This window comes from Dipodomys ordii, unplaced genomic scaffold (assembly GCF_000151885.1).
Source record: "Dipodomys ordii isolate 6190 unplaced genomic scaffold, Dord_2.0 Scaffold17, whole genome shotgun sequence".
Classification (NCBI taxonomy): domain Eukaryota; kingdom Metazoa; phylum Chordata; class Mammalia; order Rodentia; family Heteromyidae; genus Dipodomys; species Dipodomys ordii.
The window spans coordinates 22,290,382-22,312,750 of NW_012267233.1; the positions used below are offsets into that span (position 1 = coordinate 22,290,382).

General features: G+C 36.3%; 1 protein-coding gene across 1 annotated transcript in view; it reads left to right on the plus strand.

Moving 5' to 3' along the window:
- The window catches only part of Ca1 (carbonic anhydrase I), a 38,343-nt gene extending 17,662 nt beyond the window's left edge, over window positions 1-20,681 (plus strand). Inside the window, exons 2-8 of the mRNA XM_013012429.1 lie at window positions 11,030-11,084; window positions 11,468-11,662; window positions 13,447-13,565; window positions 16,971-17,066; window positions 17,972-18,034; window positions 19,146-19,301; window positions 20,223-20,681. Coding sequence (XP_012867883.1) covers window positions 11,054-11,084; window positions 11,468-11,662; window positions 13,447-13,565; window positions 16,971-17,066; window positions 17,972-18,034; window positions 19,146-19,301; window positions 20,223-20,339 — 777 coding nt within the window. The 5' untranslated portion in view covers window positions 11,030-11,053 and the 3' untranslated portion in view covers window positions 20,340-20,681. The remainder of the gene's footprint in view (window positions 1-11,029; window positions 11,085-11,467; window positions 11,663-13,446; window positions 13,566-16,970; window positions 17,067-17,971; window positions 18,035-19,145; window positions 19,302-20,222) is intronic.
- The last annotated feature ends 1,688 nt before the right edge of the window (window positions 20,682-22,369 follow it).

The window sequence follows — 22,369 nt, forward strand, 5'->3', positions numbered from 1 at the left end:
ATTTGAGACAAGCCACAGTCTGTGGCTGAGGTCCAGAAAGCTAAATTGCTCCAAATGGCACAGGATAGAACAGAGATGGAGTGTAAATACCTTGGTCTGCTGTTCAAGGTAACTGAAATCTAGCTTCCAGAAAAGACATGTTCACAAATATCTACTCAAATGCACATGGAGTATGCCTGCTACATTTTAAGCACATTCCTGGCTGAATACATGTAAGAAGGAAGGGAAGGAAGTCTATAAGTGCTGCTTGTAACTTGTGCACAGGAAAAAATACAAAAACAAAAAAAACAAACGTGCTTCCTTCCCTTCCCACTTTCAGTGATATTTAATTCAAGTTTAAGTCCCTTCAAAACTCACCGGGTCATTACGTTCCAAATAAACTTTGTCTGTCCCTCTCCTAGAGCTATTCTGCACAGTAAGGATGCCTACAAAATGGTGATATGAATGGCACTATTTGAGCACACTGCTAAGTTATAAACATCAACTCACAGCTAATTTCAACTAGAGTTTGAGGTGCCTGAAGCAGTACCCAACACTCATGGTACCATTTGTTTCTGTTCATTTTATAGTGAAGGAATAAGTTGTGTTTCAGTGGACAGCATAAGATACTGCAGTTCAAGTTCTTTATTAGTAAGTAGATGCATTTTTATGGCAATGTTACAAAGCATATCACTTTATTACTAATGTTTGCATTAATTTAACAGCAACCTTATAAGTAACAAAGAATGCATCTGGTCCTTGCCACTAGGTTCTTTTCAGAGACAGTGAAAAGAACTGGATTTTCCAGCTTGCTTTGGAAGAGTCAAGAAGGAAGGAGACTGAAAGCTGATCATAAATCAGTGGCTTTAGTCAGAGCACCTGTCCTGTCAGTCTTAGCTACCTCCAAATGGAAAAATGGGTGATCTAGGATTACCATAGTGCAATGCCAATGGCCAAGGCACTAAAAGGTCACATCTATTAACGTTGGCATTTCTCTCTCCACTGAGCTGTTTTCTGAGTAGATGTCATACTTATCTCAGACAGAAGGCATGTCGATCATGCCAGCACATTGCTGTCAATATTTGATCTAATAAAAGACACTTTCTTTTCTTCAGATTTCATTGTATCTAAACTGGGGCCAAAAGATGATTCCTTTTTTCCTTACTACTCCAACCTCACCTTTTAAGGATTGGATTCCTTAAGCAAAGTTTCATCAGTCATTTCTTATTTTAAAGAAAGAGGGGGCATTCATTAAAAACAAAAATCATTAACCATTCAGCAGAGTAAGTGACACCATTGCAATATCATGAAGTGGCTTTATGAAAATAGTCAGCACTTCCTTGGAAGAAAGCATTGCTATGAGTAATAATCATGATTACCAGCAATCAGAAATTGGGGGAAGCGAGAAAAAAGAAGGAAAATAAATTTTAAAATAAAATAAAATAGAGAAGAGTGACAACAGCCAGTGTTTGCTGCAAGCAACCACACAGTAAAATTCTTCTGTAAAGTCCAGTTTTACTGAAGAACTCAGAAGAACTCTTGGAGCCTTCCACAGTAGCAATAAAAAACCACATTGTAAAAATGTCAGATATGAACCTTGACTAGCTAGCACCACTAGGAATAATCAACAGGTGGTATCAAGAGCTTGGCCAAAAATCCATCTTCAAGCCCAAATCAAATCAGCCTTGTTTATTCTAAGAAGTTCACACTCCAAGTTTCATTCTAGCAGGAGAATCCTTCCTTATCAGTCCTTTGGACTCCATGGGTTTCCATTTTAAAAGCATTATTGCCATGAACTTGAGAGGTGTTTTTCCTGGAGTTCTTTCTCACCAAACTGGTTCCGGCTGCCTCTTGGGTGATGATGGAAAACAGAAGTGCCTGCCAATGTCATTCTCTGGTTTTGTAATCCTCGGGCAGCTGCACAAAGGTTATATGGAACTTTACCAACCAGTTAAAGGTACCATCTTAAAGGAATTAGGATGATTACTGCAATTTCCCAGTATTGCATATTAAGGAACTCCCCCACAGGCCCAATAAACTCTATGCGATGAGTTGCAACAATTATCCTTTTTTAAAAAATACTTTTTCACTTATAACCCTGGAGTTTTGAAACTCAGTGTCTTTAAGCAACAGTTGAGAACTATGCCTGTGTGGCCTCATCAAAACTTTGATTCTCTAAGAAACCATAGGAGAAAACCCTATGCACCCTTTCTATGGTAATTATTGGTGAAAGAAGAGTCATACTATTTAAGAAATCTTTAAATGTCATTACAATTCCTCATTTTCTTATACCTAAACATATCTCATAGATTAACTTATAGACTTAGATAATTCTTTACTTGAAATTATTTGGAGAGTGAAGAAGAAACGAAAACAAAGAAAAGTCAGCATGTAACTAAATTCCCTTTTACTTTAAGAAGTAATCTATTACAAGTAATTTTTACATTAACAAGTAATCTCTTACATTACAAAGATAAGTTAAATAGACATTTTCATGTAAACTTTCTATTTTGCCCTTAGCTAAGAGAACAGAGAGATATCTGAAATCTTACTATAGGAACTCAAATGTATATTTGCTGGGGTTTTCCTTCCTGTCTGAGCAATAGAAGAATGGAGAACCTATTCTATTCTGTCCTGTGGTTTGATCATTTATTCTAGGACTAGAAGAAATAAAGTACATTTTGCAGAAATTTAAAAATATGCACTCATAAGATAAGCGGGATCAAAAAGTTTTAATTAGGCATCCTTTGGTTTCTTCACCCAAAAAGGTATAGGAAGGATGGGCTCTGACGATGGGCAGGCTCAGCAGTGATGCTTGAGGTTGGCCCCAGTTCCTAAGGAGATGTGAAACCTACAGAATGCCACCAGTACTGTGGCAAATAAAAAGCCAGTTCTATGTAGACATTTTTGGGTCCATTTTGGGTAACCTGTAATGACTCTGCTGATATAGTGTCTCCTCCAATGAATGAATTCTTTTATGGTATTAAGTAAAAAGTAAGGGAATAAAGGCTGTTATTAGTTGGACTTGGGCAATAATCTGTGACAGACTGAGAAATTCTTGACACAAAGTTTATTCTAATCCTGATGCTTACTTCTAACTTTGAACAAGGATCCTAACTTTTGAGTTCTGAAAGCACCCTTCTTCCTTCTTCATGTTGAACTATAGATACTGATATTCGTTTGACCCAACTCACAGACTTCTTAAAATTTACAAATAAGATCAAGTAAGTAAAATTGCATTTAGTAAAAAAAAAAACCCTCCATTCTCCAGGACTGTATAGAAGAAATTATTTCTTTCTTGAGCACTAGTAATTATTCCATTTTTTAACATACTACTTAGAGAGAAAGCCCATAGTTTTGCAGCTGATTGCTCAACAGGCTTCAACAATCAGTAATGGAGGATCTTTTTCATAGCTCTGTTCTCTTCTGCTCTCATTGGTAACACACCCAGTCTATTCAACCATTCTACTGTAGTTTTATATTATGGTGATTATACCTAGGTTGGAAGGCTATTTCTTATTTTGCATCTGCTATGTGCCTGTATCTCTAATACTCACTTAAACATACACACACACACACACACACACACACACACACACACACTCCTTTAAGTTAAAATACTTAGATTCACAAAAGAAGAAGCTACTAAATTCAAAGACAGATAATTCTTTTTTATATATAATTTAATTTAATTTGTGAACATACTGTACAGAGGGGTTACAATTGCATGGGCAGGATAATGCATACATTTCTTACCAAGCATTGCAGCCTCCTCCTTTGTTTACCCTTCACATCCCTTCCCAGCCTCCCCCCTCCCCCCCAATCCCAATCCTTCTCCTTCCCCCCCTTCCCCCCCGCCCCCCGCACCGACCTTGTAAAGCTTTGGACATGACAACTTGTACTTCTCATTGTTGCAACAGGTCCACCTGTATCCTTAACCAACTGTTTTTCCCCATCTCCTCCACAAGTTATACTGACATCAAATATAGTGAAAGCAGGGGTTATACTGTGGGGGAGGGACATACAAAGCAACAAAGAGATAATCTTATAAATGTGTTAGAAACACATGCATGAAAGAAAAAACATTAAAATACGTATCTAAGGGTTCATTTTCCTGACATCACATTATCTGACCTTTTCCGCTTGACTCATACATATACTAGATATTGCATATAAGGGAAACCATGGGACCTATGTTTCTTTGGGCCTGGCTTACTTCACTTAATATAATTTTTTCCAAGTTTTTCCATTTCCCAACAAATGGGGTAATGTCATTCTTTCTGATGGAGGCATAGAATTCCATTGTGTATATATACCACATTTTCTTGATCCATTCATCTACTGAGGGGCATCTGGGTTGGTTCCATATCTTAACTATGGTAAATAATGCTGCAATAAACATTGTTGTGCTGGTAGCTTTAGTGTGGTCTTGTTTGTAAACATTTGGGTAAATGCCCAAAAGTGGGATTGCTGGTCATAGGGGAGTTCTATGTGGAGTCTTTTGAGGAACCTCCATACTGCTTTCCAAAGTGGTTGAACAAGTTTACATTCCCACCAACAATGAAGTAAGGTTCCTTTCTGTCCACATCCCCTCCAGCATCTGTTCTTATTAGAGTTCTTGATTTTTGCCGTTCTAACTGGAGTAAGGTGATATCTCAATGTTGTTTTGATTTGCATTTCTTTTATGGCTAGGGATGTTGAACATTTCTTCATGTGTCTATTGGCCATCCTTCTTTCTTCTTCAGAGAAGTTTCTCTTTAAGAAAGACAGATAATTCTATAGTCAGTGCTCACACCTGAAAATAGCTGTGAAGAAAAAGAACGTCATAGTATTCAAATGATAATATTATAGACATTACTTCACCCCCACATCCCTCCCCATGTGCCTCACTGACTCTTTTAAGATTAATAAAGTGAATTTTTACTATGTACTTCTGTGTATTCTTTCCTTCAATAACTAAGGCATTCTGACTGCCACTGGGTCAGGTAGTTTTTCTGCCACTTCTCTTGCTAGATTTACTAGAAGAAGGATCAGGAGACAGACTAAAATGACAACCTCCTGCATGCACAAGTGGGTATTTTACTATCTGGTTGCTTGGGCATTATACTTGTCTTAATTATGTGTCTGAGGTGAGCATCTGATTTAAAAAATAGTATAGATCAAACCATTATCTGAACTGAGTATGCTTACTCATTGGCTAAAAGAGTATTGCAAAAAAAATGAATGAAAAATAATTATTTCACCTGGAATTAGATACTAGAGAAAATATTAAGGATTTAAGAAACTTACAAGATTTTGTAAAATACTCAATATTTTCTGAATCAACTATTGACATGAATATTAAATCAATATATTTCCTAAAGTAGAAAATATGTCAGAACTATCAAAAAGGTTTTTTAAAAGTACCCACTGGGAATATTTGCCAAAACATGTACATTCCAAGAATTCACACACAGAGATTTTAAGTTGGTGAGTGTTATACATAAATAGTAGTGCCATATGATATTTGTTCACATAATCTAATATTTCATAGGAGTGCTTAATGTTATCCTAACAAGACCCAGAACCTTCAGAGATGGGTACTGATGTTGTTTGTTGTCTACCATAGGAATTTTAAAAATAATTTTGTATTCATAAAATTAGTGAAATCAAACATAGTAATTGAGAATGATATTTTATCATTTGAAAAGAAATGGAAGGGGCCTGGGAGAAAAATCATGTTAGATGAAGTAAATCCAGCCCAGAGAGACTAAGAATACATGTTTTCTCTCATATGTAGAAGTTAGAATTAATCTATAAATATATACTATGGCATGATATCCAAATGCACATAAGTCTATCAATTGAAATATGATAGATACAGGGGAGAACTCAAATGATGTAATTCCTTTAAAAGGCTAACTCACAGTCCAACAAAAAAATCAGGAATTTGGTATTGGAAACCAAGGAGTAGGGTCAAGAAGAGGGGAGTAGACCAATGAAGACAGGAAGGAGGGGAAATACAGTCATATTTTACAAAATCAAGAAAGCCAAGGAGAAGGGTGGATTGGGAGAGAGAGAGGAGAATGTTGAAAGGGGTGACATTGATTAAGATGTGTTGCATTCATAAACTGCTTCATTAAGTAGCAGCATCTTCATACAACTACTTAAAAGTAATTAAAAATAATAAAGAATACTGGGTGGAGAAAGAATATATTCAATTACAAATTTACTTTTAAAACCTAGTGTTTAGTAAAAGTGCTTAGGAGATAGCAAAGCTTTTAGGGGAGTTGGCAGAAGTTTCTCTTAAATCCTAAGATAATTCTAGACAGGCAGTCAAAAAGGTGTGTGAAAAATGCTATGGCAAAATCTCTGGTATAACTAATCTTCACCTCCCTTGGTATTTCCTCCCTCGATATTTACACTAACGAACTTATCTTTTTTCATAGTTACATGAGGATTTTATTTAACCTGTGACACACAGATACCTGTTATGCAATTGTTTGAATTTCAGGCCCCAGGCACTCACTGGAATGATTTCATTTTGAATAATATCTATTTGCCTGAAAGTTAAAATTCAAACTCTTTTCTTGAGATTTAATTACCTAAATTTGTGTACTACTTTGTGGTTTTTGCTATTTTTCTTCTTAAGTGAAAAACACTGTTAACTAATGCTGTCGTTGGAGTTGTTGGCATCAATGCTCCAACTACAGAAGTTACAGAAGTTGAAATAAAAGTAAGACTTATCAGTTTTAAAGATGGGGGATACTACAGTAAACCTCATGGAGTAAACTAAATTCCTTTTACTTAAAAGTTCATAAAACTATATTCTCAGAGTATCCAGTACACTTTCCCAAATGGTAATTTCCATAAATATAGCAGTCAATTAAATATCTTTAAAACATAAAGCTTTGAGATATTTTAATACACTAAAATGCCTCTATCCTGTTGATTAAAGTAGTTCTCTACTTTTATCTATCTGCTTAGTTGTGTCCTATATACAAAGGATTTGATTAACAGAACATTCATTAACAGTTTTGAAAACTGCCCTTAAAAGTCAAATGTGCCAAGATAAAAAGAAAACATAAGATTAAAACTTTTCTTAAAACACACTAATAAAAGTTTTAACTTGCAGGCTTAAAAGTGTGTGTCAAAACTTTGAATCGTATTTGAAGAGCTCAATTTAGACATTGATAAAGTGTGTTAACTTCTGACACTTACAGGGACCAAGGTTCTCACTCTTCTAGCCATGAGTGACAGACACAGTTGGTTACTGCACCCTCCCATTAATAGAACTGTGAGGGGAAAGGTTCTTTCTCCTTAATCCAAATAAGTTCATGAGTTTACCTCCAGCAAAGCTCACCAGTGTCTCAGACGTTGGAGAGTTTAGCACAGTGAGTTTGATTAGACATCTTTCCTGCTGAGCATTCTGCCCTTCTAGGTCTTTATAAAGACAAAATATTTGAGGTTAAAAAAAGTGATTACAAAAGTAATCATTTAGTAGTTCTCACTAGAGCCATTTTATTGAACACTACTGTCTTCCAGACCAGTCACAAATGAAGGAGGAACAGTGGTGAGAAAGGGATGAAAGCCCCGTCATCACAGAATACCATGTTAGAAAAAGTTAGACATTAAAGAAGAAAACTAACAAAACATGGGTTGTGCATACCTTCTCCAAAGAACATGAGAGTAGAAGCCTTGGAGGCATTACATTTCTTTTTAAAACTTGTGTTACTTCGATATTATCAGTGGAATAGGACTAATGTGAAAGTATATAATCCAAAGCATTTCAAAATCTGAAATTCTAAAGTAAAGACTGTAACCTCAGCATGCAGACAAAATAAGAATGCAGCCAATGTCATGAAAGAAATAAAACAGAACGATAGAATGGAGTGATGGTGAAGAAGGAGGGCATGTTGGGTTTGGAAGTCAGGAAAGTCATCTCGAAGGAGGTAATTTGTGAGCCTTGCAAAAACATGGACATCCAGATGGCAGGACATTAAGAACAAAGGCCCTAACATGGGAACAAGATACCCACTGGAAAAACTGAAGCTGGTGGCTCATCTTGGTTATGTGAAGAGAAAGATAAACAGAGGAATTGATAGAGGTAAAATCTAGATAAATCATCCTGCTATTTAAATCGATTAATTAAAATCCCTACTTATCTTGGTAAGGAAATGATCAGACCACCAATGTCATCAGTTTCTATAAGGCTTCTTTTGCCCCCCCAAAAAATAACATCATTTCCAGAAGGGCATGGAATTTAAGAAGCAATGTGAATTAATGCCAAATATATGAACGATACAATGATTATAATGCATATTTCCTCATCATAGGAAAAGTGTTCCATTATTTGCATACCTGATGTCCCCCCAAAGATTCATATACTAAAGTTTAGCATTATTGTGGGGTGCTGTGAATCTTTAGGAGTTAGAACCCTCTGAGAAGTCCTTAGGTCATTGGAAGAATTCTTGAAGGGGATTTTTTTTTGAAGGGGCGGGGGTCGGTCTTGGGGCTTGTACTGGGGGCCTGGGCACTGTACCTAAGCTCTTCAGCTCGAGGAAAACACTCTACCACTTGATCCACAGTGCCACTTCCGGTTTTCTTGTGGTTAATTGGAGATAAAAGTCTCATAGATATTCCTGCCCAGGCTGGCTTTGAACCACAGTCTTCAGATCTCAGCCTGCTGAGTAGCTAGGATTACAGTCATGAGCCTTGTAGGAGATTTAAGAGCCTGATGGTCTCCAGTCTTGGTTCTGGCCCTTCTGGTTTGCTCTATCACATACTCCCACAATTGTGTGCTTCTTGCCAGAGGCCTGAAAGAGGTGCCACTGGATCTTGGACTAGAATCTTTACTTATCTCAGTGTCTAAGACAGGCAGACAGATGACTGATACAATCTGAATTCCAGGTAAGTTTCTTATCCTTGTGGTATTGTTTAGCACTGTAGACTAGTGAATGGATTTTGAATGAGGACCTACTGAGGTATGTGTTGTACTTTTCAGTGACATTTAGCAGGTCTCTGCCATAAATAGGCATGGCACTGTTCATATATTTTATTCTTTTCTCTACCAAACAATTACTTTAACTTAAATTTTAAATTTTAAACTTACTGTAATTTATTTACCCCTTTAGGAATTTGCAGTTTAATTTTGTAATATTAAAAGTATGGATCAAAGGAAAATATTTACCTAAGGAACAAGAAAAAAATAAGAAATGCATAAAAACTCCTAAATATTTTCTGGATTATCTCAAATTTGAGCTATGCTTTTTTTAATATTTTATTTTATTGTAAAGATGCTGTATGGAGGGGTTACAGTTACATGAGTAAGGAAATGAGTACATTTCTTGTCAAGCATTGTTACTCCTCTTTTGTTTTTCTCCTATGATCCCTTCCCTCCCCCACCTCTCTCACTCTTCTCCCACCTAAAGTTGTAAAGTTCATTTCCAAAACGGTGTCTTGTGAGTATCATTGTTGCAGTGGGTCATCCTGTGTCCTTGTTTCAGCATTTTGTTATTCCCATTCCCCTCCCCAAATTAGATAAAAGTATCTACAAGATGCAAGGTACCAAAATCAAATACAGTGACAACAGGGATATACCATAGGAAGAAGAACATACCAAAGAAACAAAAAAAAATCACATAGTACAATAGTCTTTACTAGCTGTCTTCTTCTAGTATTAATATACTGTTGAAATTATTCTTTTAAATAGTGGAAAAATTTTAGCACACTTCTTACTGTCACCAATTAAATGTTTCTGTGTCAAAATTATTTGTACACTTCTGCATCACTTTTCAAAAACTATAGATTTTTTCATCAGCTTAGTAGCTCCTGATCAAGCTTCAAGTACCGTTGGGTTGATTTAGAACTGTCAAGAAAAATTAGATTTCTTCCATATATGTATGCATTAGGTGACTTAAGATATAATCTGAGTAGAGGAGCACAGGAGCAGATTGAACATCTGGTTGAAGGTAAGTTAAGCATGCCATCCTGAAAGGAGTACACTGGGAGATGTGTGTAGGGGAGATGAAATGAGTGCACATTTATCTTAGTTTTTGGAGTAGATATTAAACTGAAAGAGGCAATTTGTGAGCAAAAAAAAATGAAGAGTAAAGGTAAATGGGAGTAATGTTGGGTTTAAATTATAGGGTGCTTATTGAATTTTACATCCTCTCTCTATATAATGTTCTCCTTATGGGATTACTCCATTACACCCTAGGTATGTAATAAAATAAGGAGTCATGATAGTTCAGAGTCAAAGTAATTTGGTACCTAAAACTTTAAATGAATAACCGTCCCATATAACTATTAAAACATTCATGTGATGACTCATCCTGTAATAATGTAATAGCAAGAGGTTGTCTTTCCCCAAATCTGCTGATTAATATGGATGTTTAAAGTTGAAACAGACTGATTGAAAGCAGGTATAATTACATTTAGATAGGAAGAATAAATTGAAGACATCTATCATACAGCAAGGTGACTCTAGTTAATGATGAGTTACTCTATGGTCAAACCATAAAGAGTGTAAATCTTAAACTTGTATGTGTATAAAACATACTCCTTATGAATAATATATTATGAATAACTACTAATTTTATTACCTGATTCTAAATTAACATAATACTTGCTCAGATCAGCCTGTACATATGCAAATTAACATTCTGACTAAGTTATCAACCACTAGTATCACTTAAGTACCTAATAAGATTATAACTGGAAATCTTAAGTGCATGAGCTATTTTCAATTTAGGAAGCCCAAGAGTTGGAGAGGATCATATTCATCCATATTGCCTTTTGGCATAAAAGGAACAGGATTTGGTTCAATAAAATCTGTGATTTTGGTATTTAGCTTTCATAATATAGTGAAATAAAATAGTTGCAGTTGACCTAACCCTGTAGACATTTTATAGCACCTTTTATTTAGATATTATACTTCCTGATAAGCAGAGATTATGAAACAGTGACCCATTAAAGACAAAGAAGTTCCTATAAAAACCCTAAGTGATAGTTTAAGATATCCTGCACACACAGTTGTAGGAGTTATTCCAGGTATTATTTTTGCTTTCAGGAAAAGAAAACTGACCAGAAGAGCATGGCAGACTGGGGATATGATGCCAAAAATGGTAAGATTACTTCATTTCCTATGAAACAAAGTTTTTAACTTACTCCTCTTTTAAATCCAAGGTTAAGCATTTAACATAACTGAATTGGCAGAGGCTAATGGTTTGCTTTGCCAGTTCTGAATAACAACAATATCTTTGTAAGTTTATTTAACAGATGATCTTTGGGTAAGGTATCTGCAAAATGTATTTGATATGTACATATTAAAAATATCTTCCTCAAAAGTGAAAGAGGCTGTGCATGTATATTTATATTTTTAGTGTTAACAAATACACTGTTACGTTGAAAAAAATTCTCTTGAGAATTTTCATTATGGTAAACAATTTAACACATCTAAATAAATCATTCTGTAAAATTTTAATTGGATGCATGTTTGTCCTGGTAGGTCCTGAGCAATGGAGCAAGACGTATCCCATTGCTAATGGAAATAAACAATCTCCTATTGATATCAAAACCAGTGAAGTCAAGCATGACACTTCTCTGAAACCTCTCAGTGTCTCCTACAATCCAGCCAATGCCAAAGATATAATCAATGTGGGACATTCTTTCCATGTAACTTTTGAGGAGAATACCCAGTCAGGTAAGCCCAGAAACTATTGTATTTTTTTTCTTAGAATCTACCAGGAAAACTAAAATAAAGTGCTTAAGTAGCTATGCAAAACATTGCTGTAATCTGGAAGGCATTTTAGGCTTCTAAGAAATAGATTAAATAGACCAGGGAATGTGGCTTAGTGGTGGAGTGGTTGTCTAGCATGCATAAAGCCCTGGATTCAATTCCTCAGTACCACATAAACAGAAAAAGCCAGAAGCTGTGGCTCAAGTGGTAGAATGCAAGTCTTGAGCAAAAAAAGCTCGGAGACATTGCCCAGGCCCTGAGTTCAAACCCTGGAAAAGGAAGAGATGGAGGAGGGGAGAGGGGAGATGAGAAAAAGGAAAAGGAGGGAGGGAGGGAGGGAGGGAGGGAGGGAGGAATTGCTTAAATTGTAGAGATGGTTTTCAAAACTCCTGTGTCTTCCTTCATCTCTTCTTCTTAGTGCCTCCCTCTCATGTGGCCATTTCACAATCTTCACACTTAATTCTTTCTTCTCTTCTCTTCTATTCTCTTCTCTTCTCTTCTCTCTCAGGAGTAAGGAGTGTTTCTTCACAAAGCTCTGTTAAGCAAAGGAAAACAGATAAAAGTAAAAACATTGTTATCAGAATGAGGGTGAATGAGCATAGTGAGGAGCAGAAAGAGGGGTGACTGAATCATTCTCACATCCTAGAATCTGTTCAACAGCATCCATAAACAGTTACTGAATATTTTGTTAAAGAACAATTCCAGACTACAGTTTGATATAAAAGGTCAAACTTGTTTGACAAACTTGTTTTAGCCAAATTTTAGGCATCTCAGGGTTCTTTCTTCTTTTTTAGTACTAGATTAAGGCTCATGTTAAGTGTGTGTAAGTAAATATATGGTTGGACAGACTCTCCAAAATAACAGGTCATTTCGATGTAAGCTCTTCGGGGGTGGGGGAATGGAGTGATGTTACCATACTGGGGTTTAAACACAAGGCCTCATGATCTCACTTGGCTTTTTTGCTCAAGTCTAGCACTCTACCACTTGAGCCACACCTCCACTTCTGGCTTTCTGCTGGTTAATTGCAGAAAAAAGTGTGTGTGTGCAGGAGGGTACTAGGGTTTGAACTCAGAGCATGGGACTTGCTAATCTGACATTCTTTCACTTGTGCCTCTCCTCCAGTCTTGCCTCTGGCTGGTTATTTCAGACAGAGCCTTGTTAATTTTTCTGCCCTGGTTGGCCTCCAACTGTGATCCTCTCCAGACTGAAGTCTCCTGAGTTTCTTGAATTATAGACATGAGCCACCAGCACACAACTCAAGTACACATTTTTAAAAGACCTTTCCTCATAAGCAGTGGTCTTTTAGTCCTTAGCATTCTCAACAAAATTGTTAAGATATGCTGCTGTATATTACATACAAAAATATGTGATGAGGATTCTGTTATACAAAATAAGCTACTATTGATCTTGTTGCCCATGACCCACGTTCTTTGTTAAAAAACTGAACAAATGTGCACACCAAAGGAAATGCAAAGAAAACCTTGTATTCACATAATTAATCCACTTGGCAATGTGCTTTCATGGTAGACACAGGTAAAGTTGTGTGTCCCTCGTAGACTACTCTACAATGCATCATACATACAAATATCATCTTCATGGATGAAAGATCAGAAGACCAAGACAAAAACTTTGGCCCTGGTGTTTATTTTCATGGCTATTTGGCACAGTAGTGTTGGTTTATATGAAATGCAAAGATAGGCCGAGTTTATGAGCTAATTAAGACTAACAGCTGTTCCCTTGTCTTCCAGTGCTGAAAGGAGGTCCACTGTCTGAAAATTACAGGCTCATTCAGTTCCATTTCCACTGGGGCAGTACCAATGACTATGGTTCTGAGCATACCGTGGATGGAGTCAAATATGCTGCCGAGGTAATGTGAATTATTAAGTGACAAATATACCAATACTCCAAGAAACAGCTCAGTTACTATGTAAGTCACTATCTGAATGGCCCAAAAGGTATGATCATGCCAGTTTCTGTAAAGACTCCCAGACTCAATTAAACTCAAACACAGAGACAAAAATTTTAGCCATTCGAGGGAAATTTTTCGCAAGGGAAAAGACAAAGCTAGAGCAACATCCTGAGTTCAAGATTTCCCTGAAAATGCCTCAAAAATTGCTGCCTTGGCATAAAGTTAGCTTGAAGGGCTGGATCTGCTTTCCCTTAAATGGACACATTTACCCAAATGGACACACCCACTATTCTCTTTTGATCTAAACATAAAGCTTAAGTGTGGCCAGGAAAAAACTTAGTAAGACAAGGGCTCAGATTTTTTTTTTTTTGGTCAGGTCATGGGGCCTGAACTTGGCCTGGGCGCTGTCCCTCAGCTCTTCAGCTCAAGGCTAGCACTCTACCACTTGAGCCATAGCACCACTTCCGGCTTTTTTCGTATGTGGTGCTGAGGAATCGAACCCAGGGCCTCAGGCATGCAAGGCAAGTGATCTACCACTGAGCCACCTTCCCAGCCCCCAGGGCTCAGATTTAATCAGCAATGGTTACACCTGTATTTCCACAGAAAAGCTGACCACACATGCATCAAACTCCATAGGAAATCTGGAAGATGTAAAGGAGAGTCTTTGTTTTTTTTATCTGCTTAAATAGAAATTACAAGTGTAACCATAAAATGTTACCTTTTTAGTTTTTCTTTGGTAAAATGAACTTCATAGTACATCTAGTTTTGAAATTTGCTTTTTTCCACTTACCAATTTACCATAATCATTTTTATTGAGTCAGAAGATTTAATTCCACTTATTTTGAAAATATCTGTATAGAATTTCAACTGCATAACTGGTCTCTACTGGTCAGTAATTATAATGTCTTCTGATTTTATTCAATAGGGTTTTTATTTCTCTAGAATGCTATAATAAATATATCATACTTGTATATTATGTGCCAGTGTAATAAATATGTAGTATAAAATGTCCACAAGAGATATTGCTAGATTATAAAATATATTTATTACATTGTGAGGCAGGATTAAGGAACTATATTTAAATATAACTTGCTTTATGTTATATAGCAAACGTTAAGTAATGCCTTTCAATGCTATCGTGGTCTATTCAATGTTTATTTCCAGTAAACTAAAATCAGCTGAGCAGGAAGTCTATATTAATATTGTTTTTGAATGATACTTGGTAGTAACCAAAAAAATAAATAAGCTATTCCCTGACATAAATTGAGAAAAATAAAAACAATCCATATTAGTGATAAGCAATACTTAGACACAGAGTTTAATACGCTATTCAATTCAATGAATTTACATGAGATTACACATCAGATTCTACAGCTAACTAACTCCTCAGCCTACTCCCAGGACTTGAATCAAAGTTGTGCCTAATTAAAAGTGATACAACTTTGGGTATATCACTATGCTTCTGTCATCTAATTATATGGTTAGTATTATTATAAGAATAATATCAGTTTACGCAATTGTTGAAAGAATGCCATGAGTAAACCCATAAAAAGCCCACTTAAGCCAGCTCCTTTTACATTATAAGTGCTTAGTAATATTACTATCATTTCTTCAGATAAGACACAAGCAAGGATTGTGTTTAATAAATATAATAGTAAATTGCAGTATAAATATTTACAAAATACCATTGGAAAATAGCAGTAAAATACTCAGTTAAGAGCAGGCACAGCCAGGCACTGGTGGCTCACGCCTGTAATCCTAGCTACTCAGGAGGCTGAGATCTGAGGATCACGTTTCAAAGCCAACTCCGGGCAGGAAAGACCATGAGACTCCTATCTCCAATAAACCACCAGAAAACCAGAAGTGGCTCTGTGGCTCAAGTGGTAGAGTTCTCGCCTTGAGCTGAAGAACTGAGGGACAGTGCCCAGGCCCAGAGTTCAAGCCCCACAACCTACAAAAAAAAGAGCAGCCACAGAATCTAGACTGATATGGGGAGAAGAAAATACAATGTGATGATATTTCAGTTAGAAATGTAATCTTTCTTTAGAAGAACATTTTTAAAAGAAATTTAATTTAGTCTCTTTTCATTAAATAATTAGTTATTGAACACTTATGGTATGGTGTACTGAAACTTCTTCCAGAACTTATTTGATAAGAGGAAGAAAAACTTTAGAAGGAGGAAGGTAAAGTAAAAGAAAGAAAAAAAAGAAAGAGAAAAGGAAAGCAAGCAGTCAAGAAGGAGAGAGAGAGAAAAAGAAAGAAAAGAAAGAAAGAAAGGAAGGAAGGAAGGAAAGAAGGAAGGGAAGGAAGAAGAAAGAGAAGAAGGAGGGAGAGAAAGAAAGAAAGAGGAAAGAAGGAAGGAAAGGAGGGAGGGAGGGAGGGAAACAGAGAGGAAAGAGAGAGAGGAAGAAAAATAGTGAGATAAAGTTAGAGGGTAGGAAGGGGGAATTAGATGAATGGTGGTGTGGAAAAAAACTGATTTGATTTAAGGTAGCTGCTATATATTTAGTAATCAAAAGCAAAAACAGTGCTATTTGAGGAGCATCACTGAGTTCTGTTTAAATTCAAGACAGTTCTGTTATTCAAGATTATGTGGAAGAAAATTCCTGAAAAAAAAATCAGTGGCTAAGTAAAATCTCAAGATATGAACAAGTAAGCAGGTATGATATGTGAAATATAGATACTGGTGTAATGAATTGACAGTGGTGGTACTTTTTGATTGAACAGTTAAATGAATAGTGCACCTTTTCCAAGAAGAGGAAATGAAGCAGGTTTGGCATGAGAAATTAAGTTATACTTTGACCATGTTAACTTTGAGATATCTACATGGAGATATCAAAAGAGTATCAACTTTTTGATACATATTTGTCTAAATAGATCCCAAGTTCTGCCAAGAGTTTAGGCTACAGATGTCATTTTGTGAAGGGCTTGAAAAGGACACTGATGTATATAACAAACAGTCCAAGATTCCCAGGCAGTCCATTAACTCTTCCTTGTGAACTGAATATGAATTACTTTATGTGAAAGGAAATGGCTTCTGCTTTTGTCCTAAAGTCAATCAGATTCCCTGATCTTTCCATGTAAAAGAGAGATTTTGTCAAAGGGAGCAATATTGAACAGTGACACTGTAAGAAAGTTTTACTTATTGGTTCTGGGTGTCACAGTCTTATCTGACTGTACCTCCTTTCCCATAATGGAATCCATACCTTCTTACTCACTGGATAAAGTCTTAGGTCCGTTTTTGTCCAAACCAAAATACATCCTCAACTGTTAACCTATTTACTCTCAAAGTACCTTTGTAAAATACCTTCTGTATCTTTTACCCATGCATAAATAATGAATCAACCATATGGTCATCTGCAGCTTCACTTAGTTCACTGGAACTCTGCCAAGTACTCCAGCTGCATTGAAGCTTCCTCGAAGCCCGATGGGCTGGCGATTCTTGGTGTTTTGATGAAGGTGAGTTATGGAGAGTTACCTAGCTCTGATAATGCTCTTTCTTCCCAATTAAGTCTCAGGATACAGCCATATAAAGCAAACAACGTTTAAGGTTTTTTTAGGGAGGGGGAAAGGGGAAGTTCCCGTTTTACTTATGATTGGCTACACATGAAAGTTTCCTCGTACTCTGGGGCCTTGTATTTCTTCTTTTCCCTCAGAGAAATTAAGTCTAGGAAGGTGTCACGGGGAAAATGGAATCTCTATTTTTCTGACTCTTCCAAATTCCTTTTTCTCTGAGTCCTACCTGATAGACTCAGAAATTTATCAATTTAATATCTCATCAGGGAAAAAAAATACCCCTTTGTAGATTTCAATTGATTCTTAAATGAAGTAGATGGTGTGTAATTCTTCTATTAAAGAGTCACTGGTAAGTTCCATAAGAAAGTTATTATTAAATTGCATATGATTATATGAGTAAATTGGGGACAAGTAAGTAATTTTTATACTTATAATCATTTAAGTCCATCTTTATTGACCATTCTGAATATGCAAAAAATGTAATAACTCTAACTCCTGTTGCTCTGTAACTGCAGACCAAAACTAAAAGATTTGATTTTTGTAGCAAGGTTTTGCTGAATTTCTTGATTTTTTTTTTGTCTTGTATAGCTTGGAATACCTTGTTCCTAATTAAATGTATGCCAAGAATTTTGTTTGGTACTTCATCTATGGTTATATTTTATAATTTGCAGAATACAGGGACCCCAAAAGACATACATGAAATGAAACTTCCTCTTTTAAAGCAGAGAGAAAATAACTTACCTCTCTTCAGTTATTTTTGTTTCTTGAAAACAATAATAAAAAGTAACTAAATAGTCAATATTCTGTTGATGAAAATCTTTATTTCACACTTTGTTTTTACTCTCCAGGTTGGTCAGGCCAATCCAAAGCTGCAAAAAATACTTGATGCCCTAAGTGCAATTAAAACCAAGGTAAATAAACTAATGTGTAACTCTGAAAACAGTAATCCACAAACATATACAAGTCATGTAGTTACATATTTGAAATGGGTAGCAGGAAGGCTGGTTTAAAAGCCACCAATGTGATAGTGAGGTATTTTTAAGATATGCTAGAGTCTGAGAAACTGACCCAGGGACTTGTTATATGTAATTTTCATATTGTTTACTGATTGCAGGTCCACTGAAGAATAGGTTAGTCAGTCAGACTTGCTTGAAAACATGTACTTAACTGTAAATGTTTTTCACTTCAAGCAGAAAGATATCTATTTTTCAGAAGTACAAAAATTTAAGAATAAAGAGTGTTCTGATATATCCTTAATCTATGCTATTGACTAACAAGGATTCCCAACTAAATTCAAAACGCAAATGGATTTTCTGAAAAAGAAAACAAACATTACTGTTCCAACAGCAAGTGTTAAAACATTTGTCCATGTTTGGAGGACTACCACATTCTTGTGTAAAATAAACTTGTTTTATGGCAATTCTAGAACAGGTTAGATTTTGAGTGTTTTGTAAAATGAGACTGAATATTTCCTTAGAATGAGTCTTTTCAAAATATGAAAAGAAGGGGCTGGGAAGGTGGCTCAGTGGTAGAGTGCCCGCCTAGCATGCATAAAGCCCTAAGCTTGATTCCTCAGCACCACATAAACTGAAAAAGCCAGAAGTGGCGCTGTCACTCAAGTGGTAGAGTACTAGCCTTGAGCAAAAAGAAGCTCAGGGACAGCGCCCAGGCCCTGAGTTCCTGAAGTCATATATTACTTTTATTAGCTAAAATCTCTTGGTATGAAAGATAATAACATAATGTTGAAAAACGAACTTTACAATTTAGGCAGGGGAGAGGGGAGTTTAGCTGAGGAGGTGGGAGGGAAGGGATGATAGGGGAAAAACAAAGGAGGAGGCAACAATGCTGGATCAGAAATGTACTCATTACCTTGCTCATGTAACTGTCACCCCTCTGTACGGTATTTTCACAATTAAAATGTATTTTAAAAAACAATAGCATAAATACGACATATTTCATATAATGACGTGTGTACATCATTATATAATATATATATATATATACATATATATATTCCCACAGGGCAAACGAGCCCCATTCCCCAATTTTGACCCCTCCACTCTCCTTCCTTCATCCCTGGATTACTGGACTTATGAAGGCTCTCTGACTCATCCCCCTCTTCATGAAAGTGTACTCTGGTTCATCTGTAAGGAGAGTATCAGTGTCAGCTCAGAACAGGTAGTGTATCAAAGGTGAATGCCTGGGGATTGGGAATGTGAATAGAAGTCGCACTTCAGTTGACACTATCAATAGGGGATATTGTTACAATAACTATGTTTTTGGAGAATCAAAAACATATGATAATACTGGTTTCACAAAGAAAATAAAAGACATGAAATTTCAAAATCCCACTATTCTTTTTTAAGCCTAATGTTGTTAGATATCCTCTAAGAATTTCAAAAGAAAAAAAAAGGGCAAAGTGTGTGGCCCAAACAAGTAGAGCATAGTTCTGAATCTCAGACACAAAAGAAAAGCTGTCATTGCAAATTCCACTCAAACTCTGAGAAATTGCAGCTCTCAGTATACTTTAATAATTGACAAAAATCTTTGGTTGTTTTTTTTCTTTCTTTTTTGTGCTTCAGTTTTTAAATATCCAACAAAATATCATAATAATTATTGTTCATAAGGATTGTTAATCAAAAAACTATTCTTACGCAGTGTCTTACGCACTCTGTCAGCCATTTTTCATGGCAATAGCACAGGACCAACACTGGGGCCTCTTGCTGACTGATATTTGTTGTGCACCTACTGCCAGTCAGCATTGGAGGTCCTTCCCATGCATGCATGTATTTCATTTTGCCAGCAATCTGTAAAGTAGGCAGAACTGCATGGAAAGTGAGGCCCCAAGTTCATAAATTTCATTCACTGAGTACCCAAGTTCACAAGTGAGAAGTTTGGTTTTCTAACCCAGTCATCCATAATGTAAGCAAGACTGATGAGTTCAGAGGATGAAGGACTTAGGATTTCCTTCCTACCCAATGGTGAAGCCAGGACAGTTCTCATCTCAGTTTTCTATACACTGGTTGTTAATTCCCTGGAAGGAAAGTGTTTTATGTGACTTGAATAGCTTGTGATTCTCTCCACATTTCATCCTTCCAGCTGGCACAGTTCCGCAGCATTCTTTCCAGTGGGGAAGGTGAGCCTGCTGTCCCCATACTGCACAACAACCGGCCACCCCAGCCTCTGAAGGGCAGGACTGTGACAGCCTCGTTCTGATGGGCACAAGAGGTGTTTCCTCCTTCAAAAGCACAGGCCGGCTCCTGACCCAATCACCGTTAACATGATCATTGCCAAAAAAAAAAATGTAATTCAGTACTAGGGAGATAGCACAGCTGCAACTTAATCGGTAGAGCTTAAATATATATATATATATATACATATATACATATATATGAGTTCAGTGCTTGATGCTTAACTCAACTAATAATCTATAAAATTGAATGCATTTATGTTTAAATTCAGCTTCGTCTTGTGGAATTGCTTATGATGGCAATGAAGTGATTTGTATCGCCTATTCTTTCTCATTTTAATTGAGCTAATAAAAGTTTTATCTCTTTATTCTTGTGTGTTATTCATTCTATAAAACCTGTTAGGCTTCTACTCCATTTACATGTTTAAAAATCTTGCATACCTTGCATGAAAGAGTCATTTGCATCTAATACAATCACCAAAGGGCAATTAAATATTAAGAATTCACTTGCTTACTCTTGAAGACAAGAGTAACATGATATGATAGATAATAAGATGATATGATGATAAGATAAGTAAGATGATATGATCTGGATTTAGTATTATTATGTTGACTCAACATTGATAACATTAATGTTCTCGGTGATAAAAATGACACCTTTTATAGAGTACAATGATTCTTCTCAGTATTGCTTCCACTTTTTCTCCCCACATTAGGAAGGCGTGTGCTTTTCTGCTGAATTCTATAACTGGTTAGTTTGTAAGAAGCAGTGGGACTTTAAAATTTGCAGGAAGAGCACAGTGACTGGTTCATAACAATGCAAAGAGGCCAATTAACTCATAGAAAATATCATGCAGTCCTTCAGTCAGCTGTGCTCTTAACTTGAAACCAGTTCATTCTGAAGTTATGTCTACATGCAAAGTTATACAAATCCTTTGTACAGTATTTACTCGGTGGTTTACCTTTTGTCTCTTCCAAAACAATCATGTGAGAGACCAAAGTTGATTCCAATATTCTTGTCTAATGTCACACAACTGGGCAAAACCTCTGCATAATCTAAGTTGGAAAGACCCAGCATGCTCTTCCTTGATCTGAGGAAAACTTCTGTAAAGGATGTGTTTGTTTGGAGTCTAGTAACCATACAAACACACTTTTTATGAAATAGTATATTTGGGGATCAAAATTTATATAAATTCCCTTTATTAGCATGTAATGAGCCCAGGTAAAACATTAGCTTTTCTCCCATAAGCACTTTGCAATAGCAGGTACTTTCTTGGTATAGATAATCCAAATATTTATACTTGTTACCATTTAACAAGTTTGGAACATTTATACCTTTCCTGCCACCCTCAATCCGCAGGAGTCATAGATTAGATTTTAATTGTAGAGTTTTCAAAGGTCATCCTTCCAGCTAAAGAAAGAGGGATCTGAATTCATTTGCAAACTATATCTACAAAAGATGACCAAAACTTAAATAATATATGGAAACTTCCTCTGGAAAGAAAGTAAACAAATTTAGAAATAAATTTCACAGGAAGCTCTTAAAAATACTTAGTGATCTGTATGTTCTTTAAAGAGGTTAAAATGAATTTCAGGTTTATCTATGTTTGTAAAGTTTTTGTTGTTGTTGTTGTTGTTGTTGTTGTTGTTGTTTTGGGGTCTGGTCGTGGGGCCTGAACTCGGGGCCTGAACTCTGGGCCTGGGCGCTGTCCCTCAGCTCTTCAGCTCAAGGCTAGCACTCTACCACTTGAGCCACAGCACCACTTCTGGCTTTTTTCTTTTTGCTTATGTTGTGCTGAGGAATCAAACCCAGGGCCTCATGCATGCAAAGCAAGCACTCTACCACTGAGCCACCTTCCCAGCCCCTGTTTGTAGGTTTTATAATGAGCAAATGAATGAGAGGGAAAGAGGGAACAGTTTACACTAAGCAAAAGGAAAGAAATGTACATATCACCTGATGTGGAAGAAATAGTTGTATTGTTAAAGCTCATAGAATCCACAAACATTATAGACCATGATAATAACAATTTGCCGTGTGAAGGTTAAAATGTGTTTG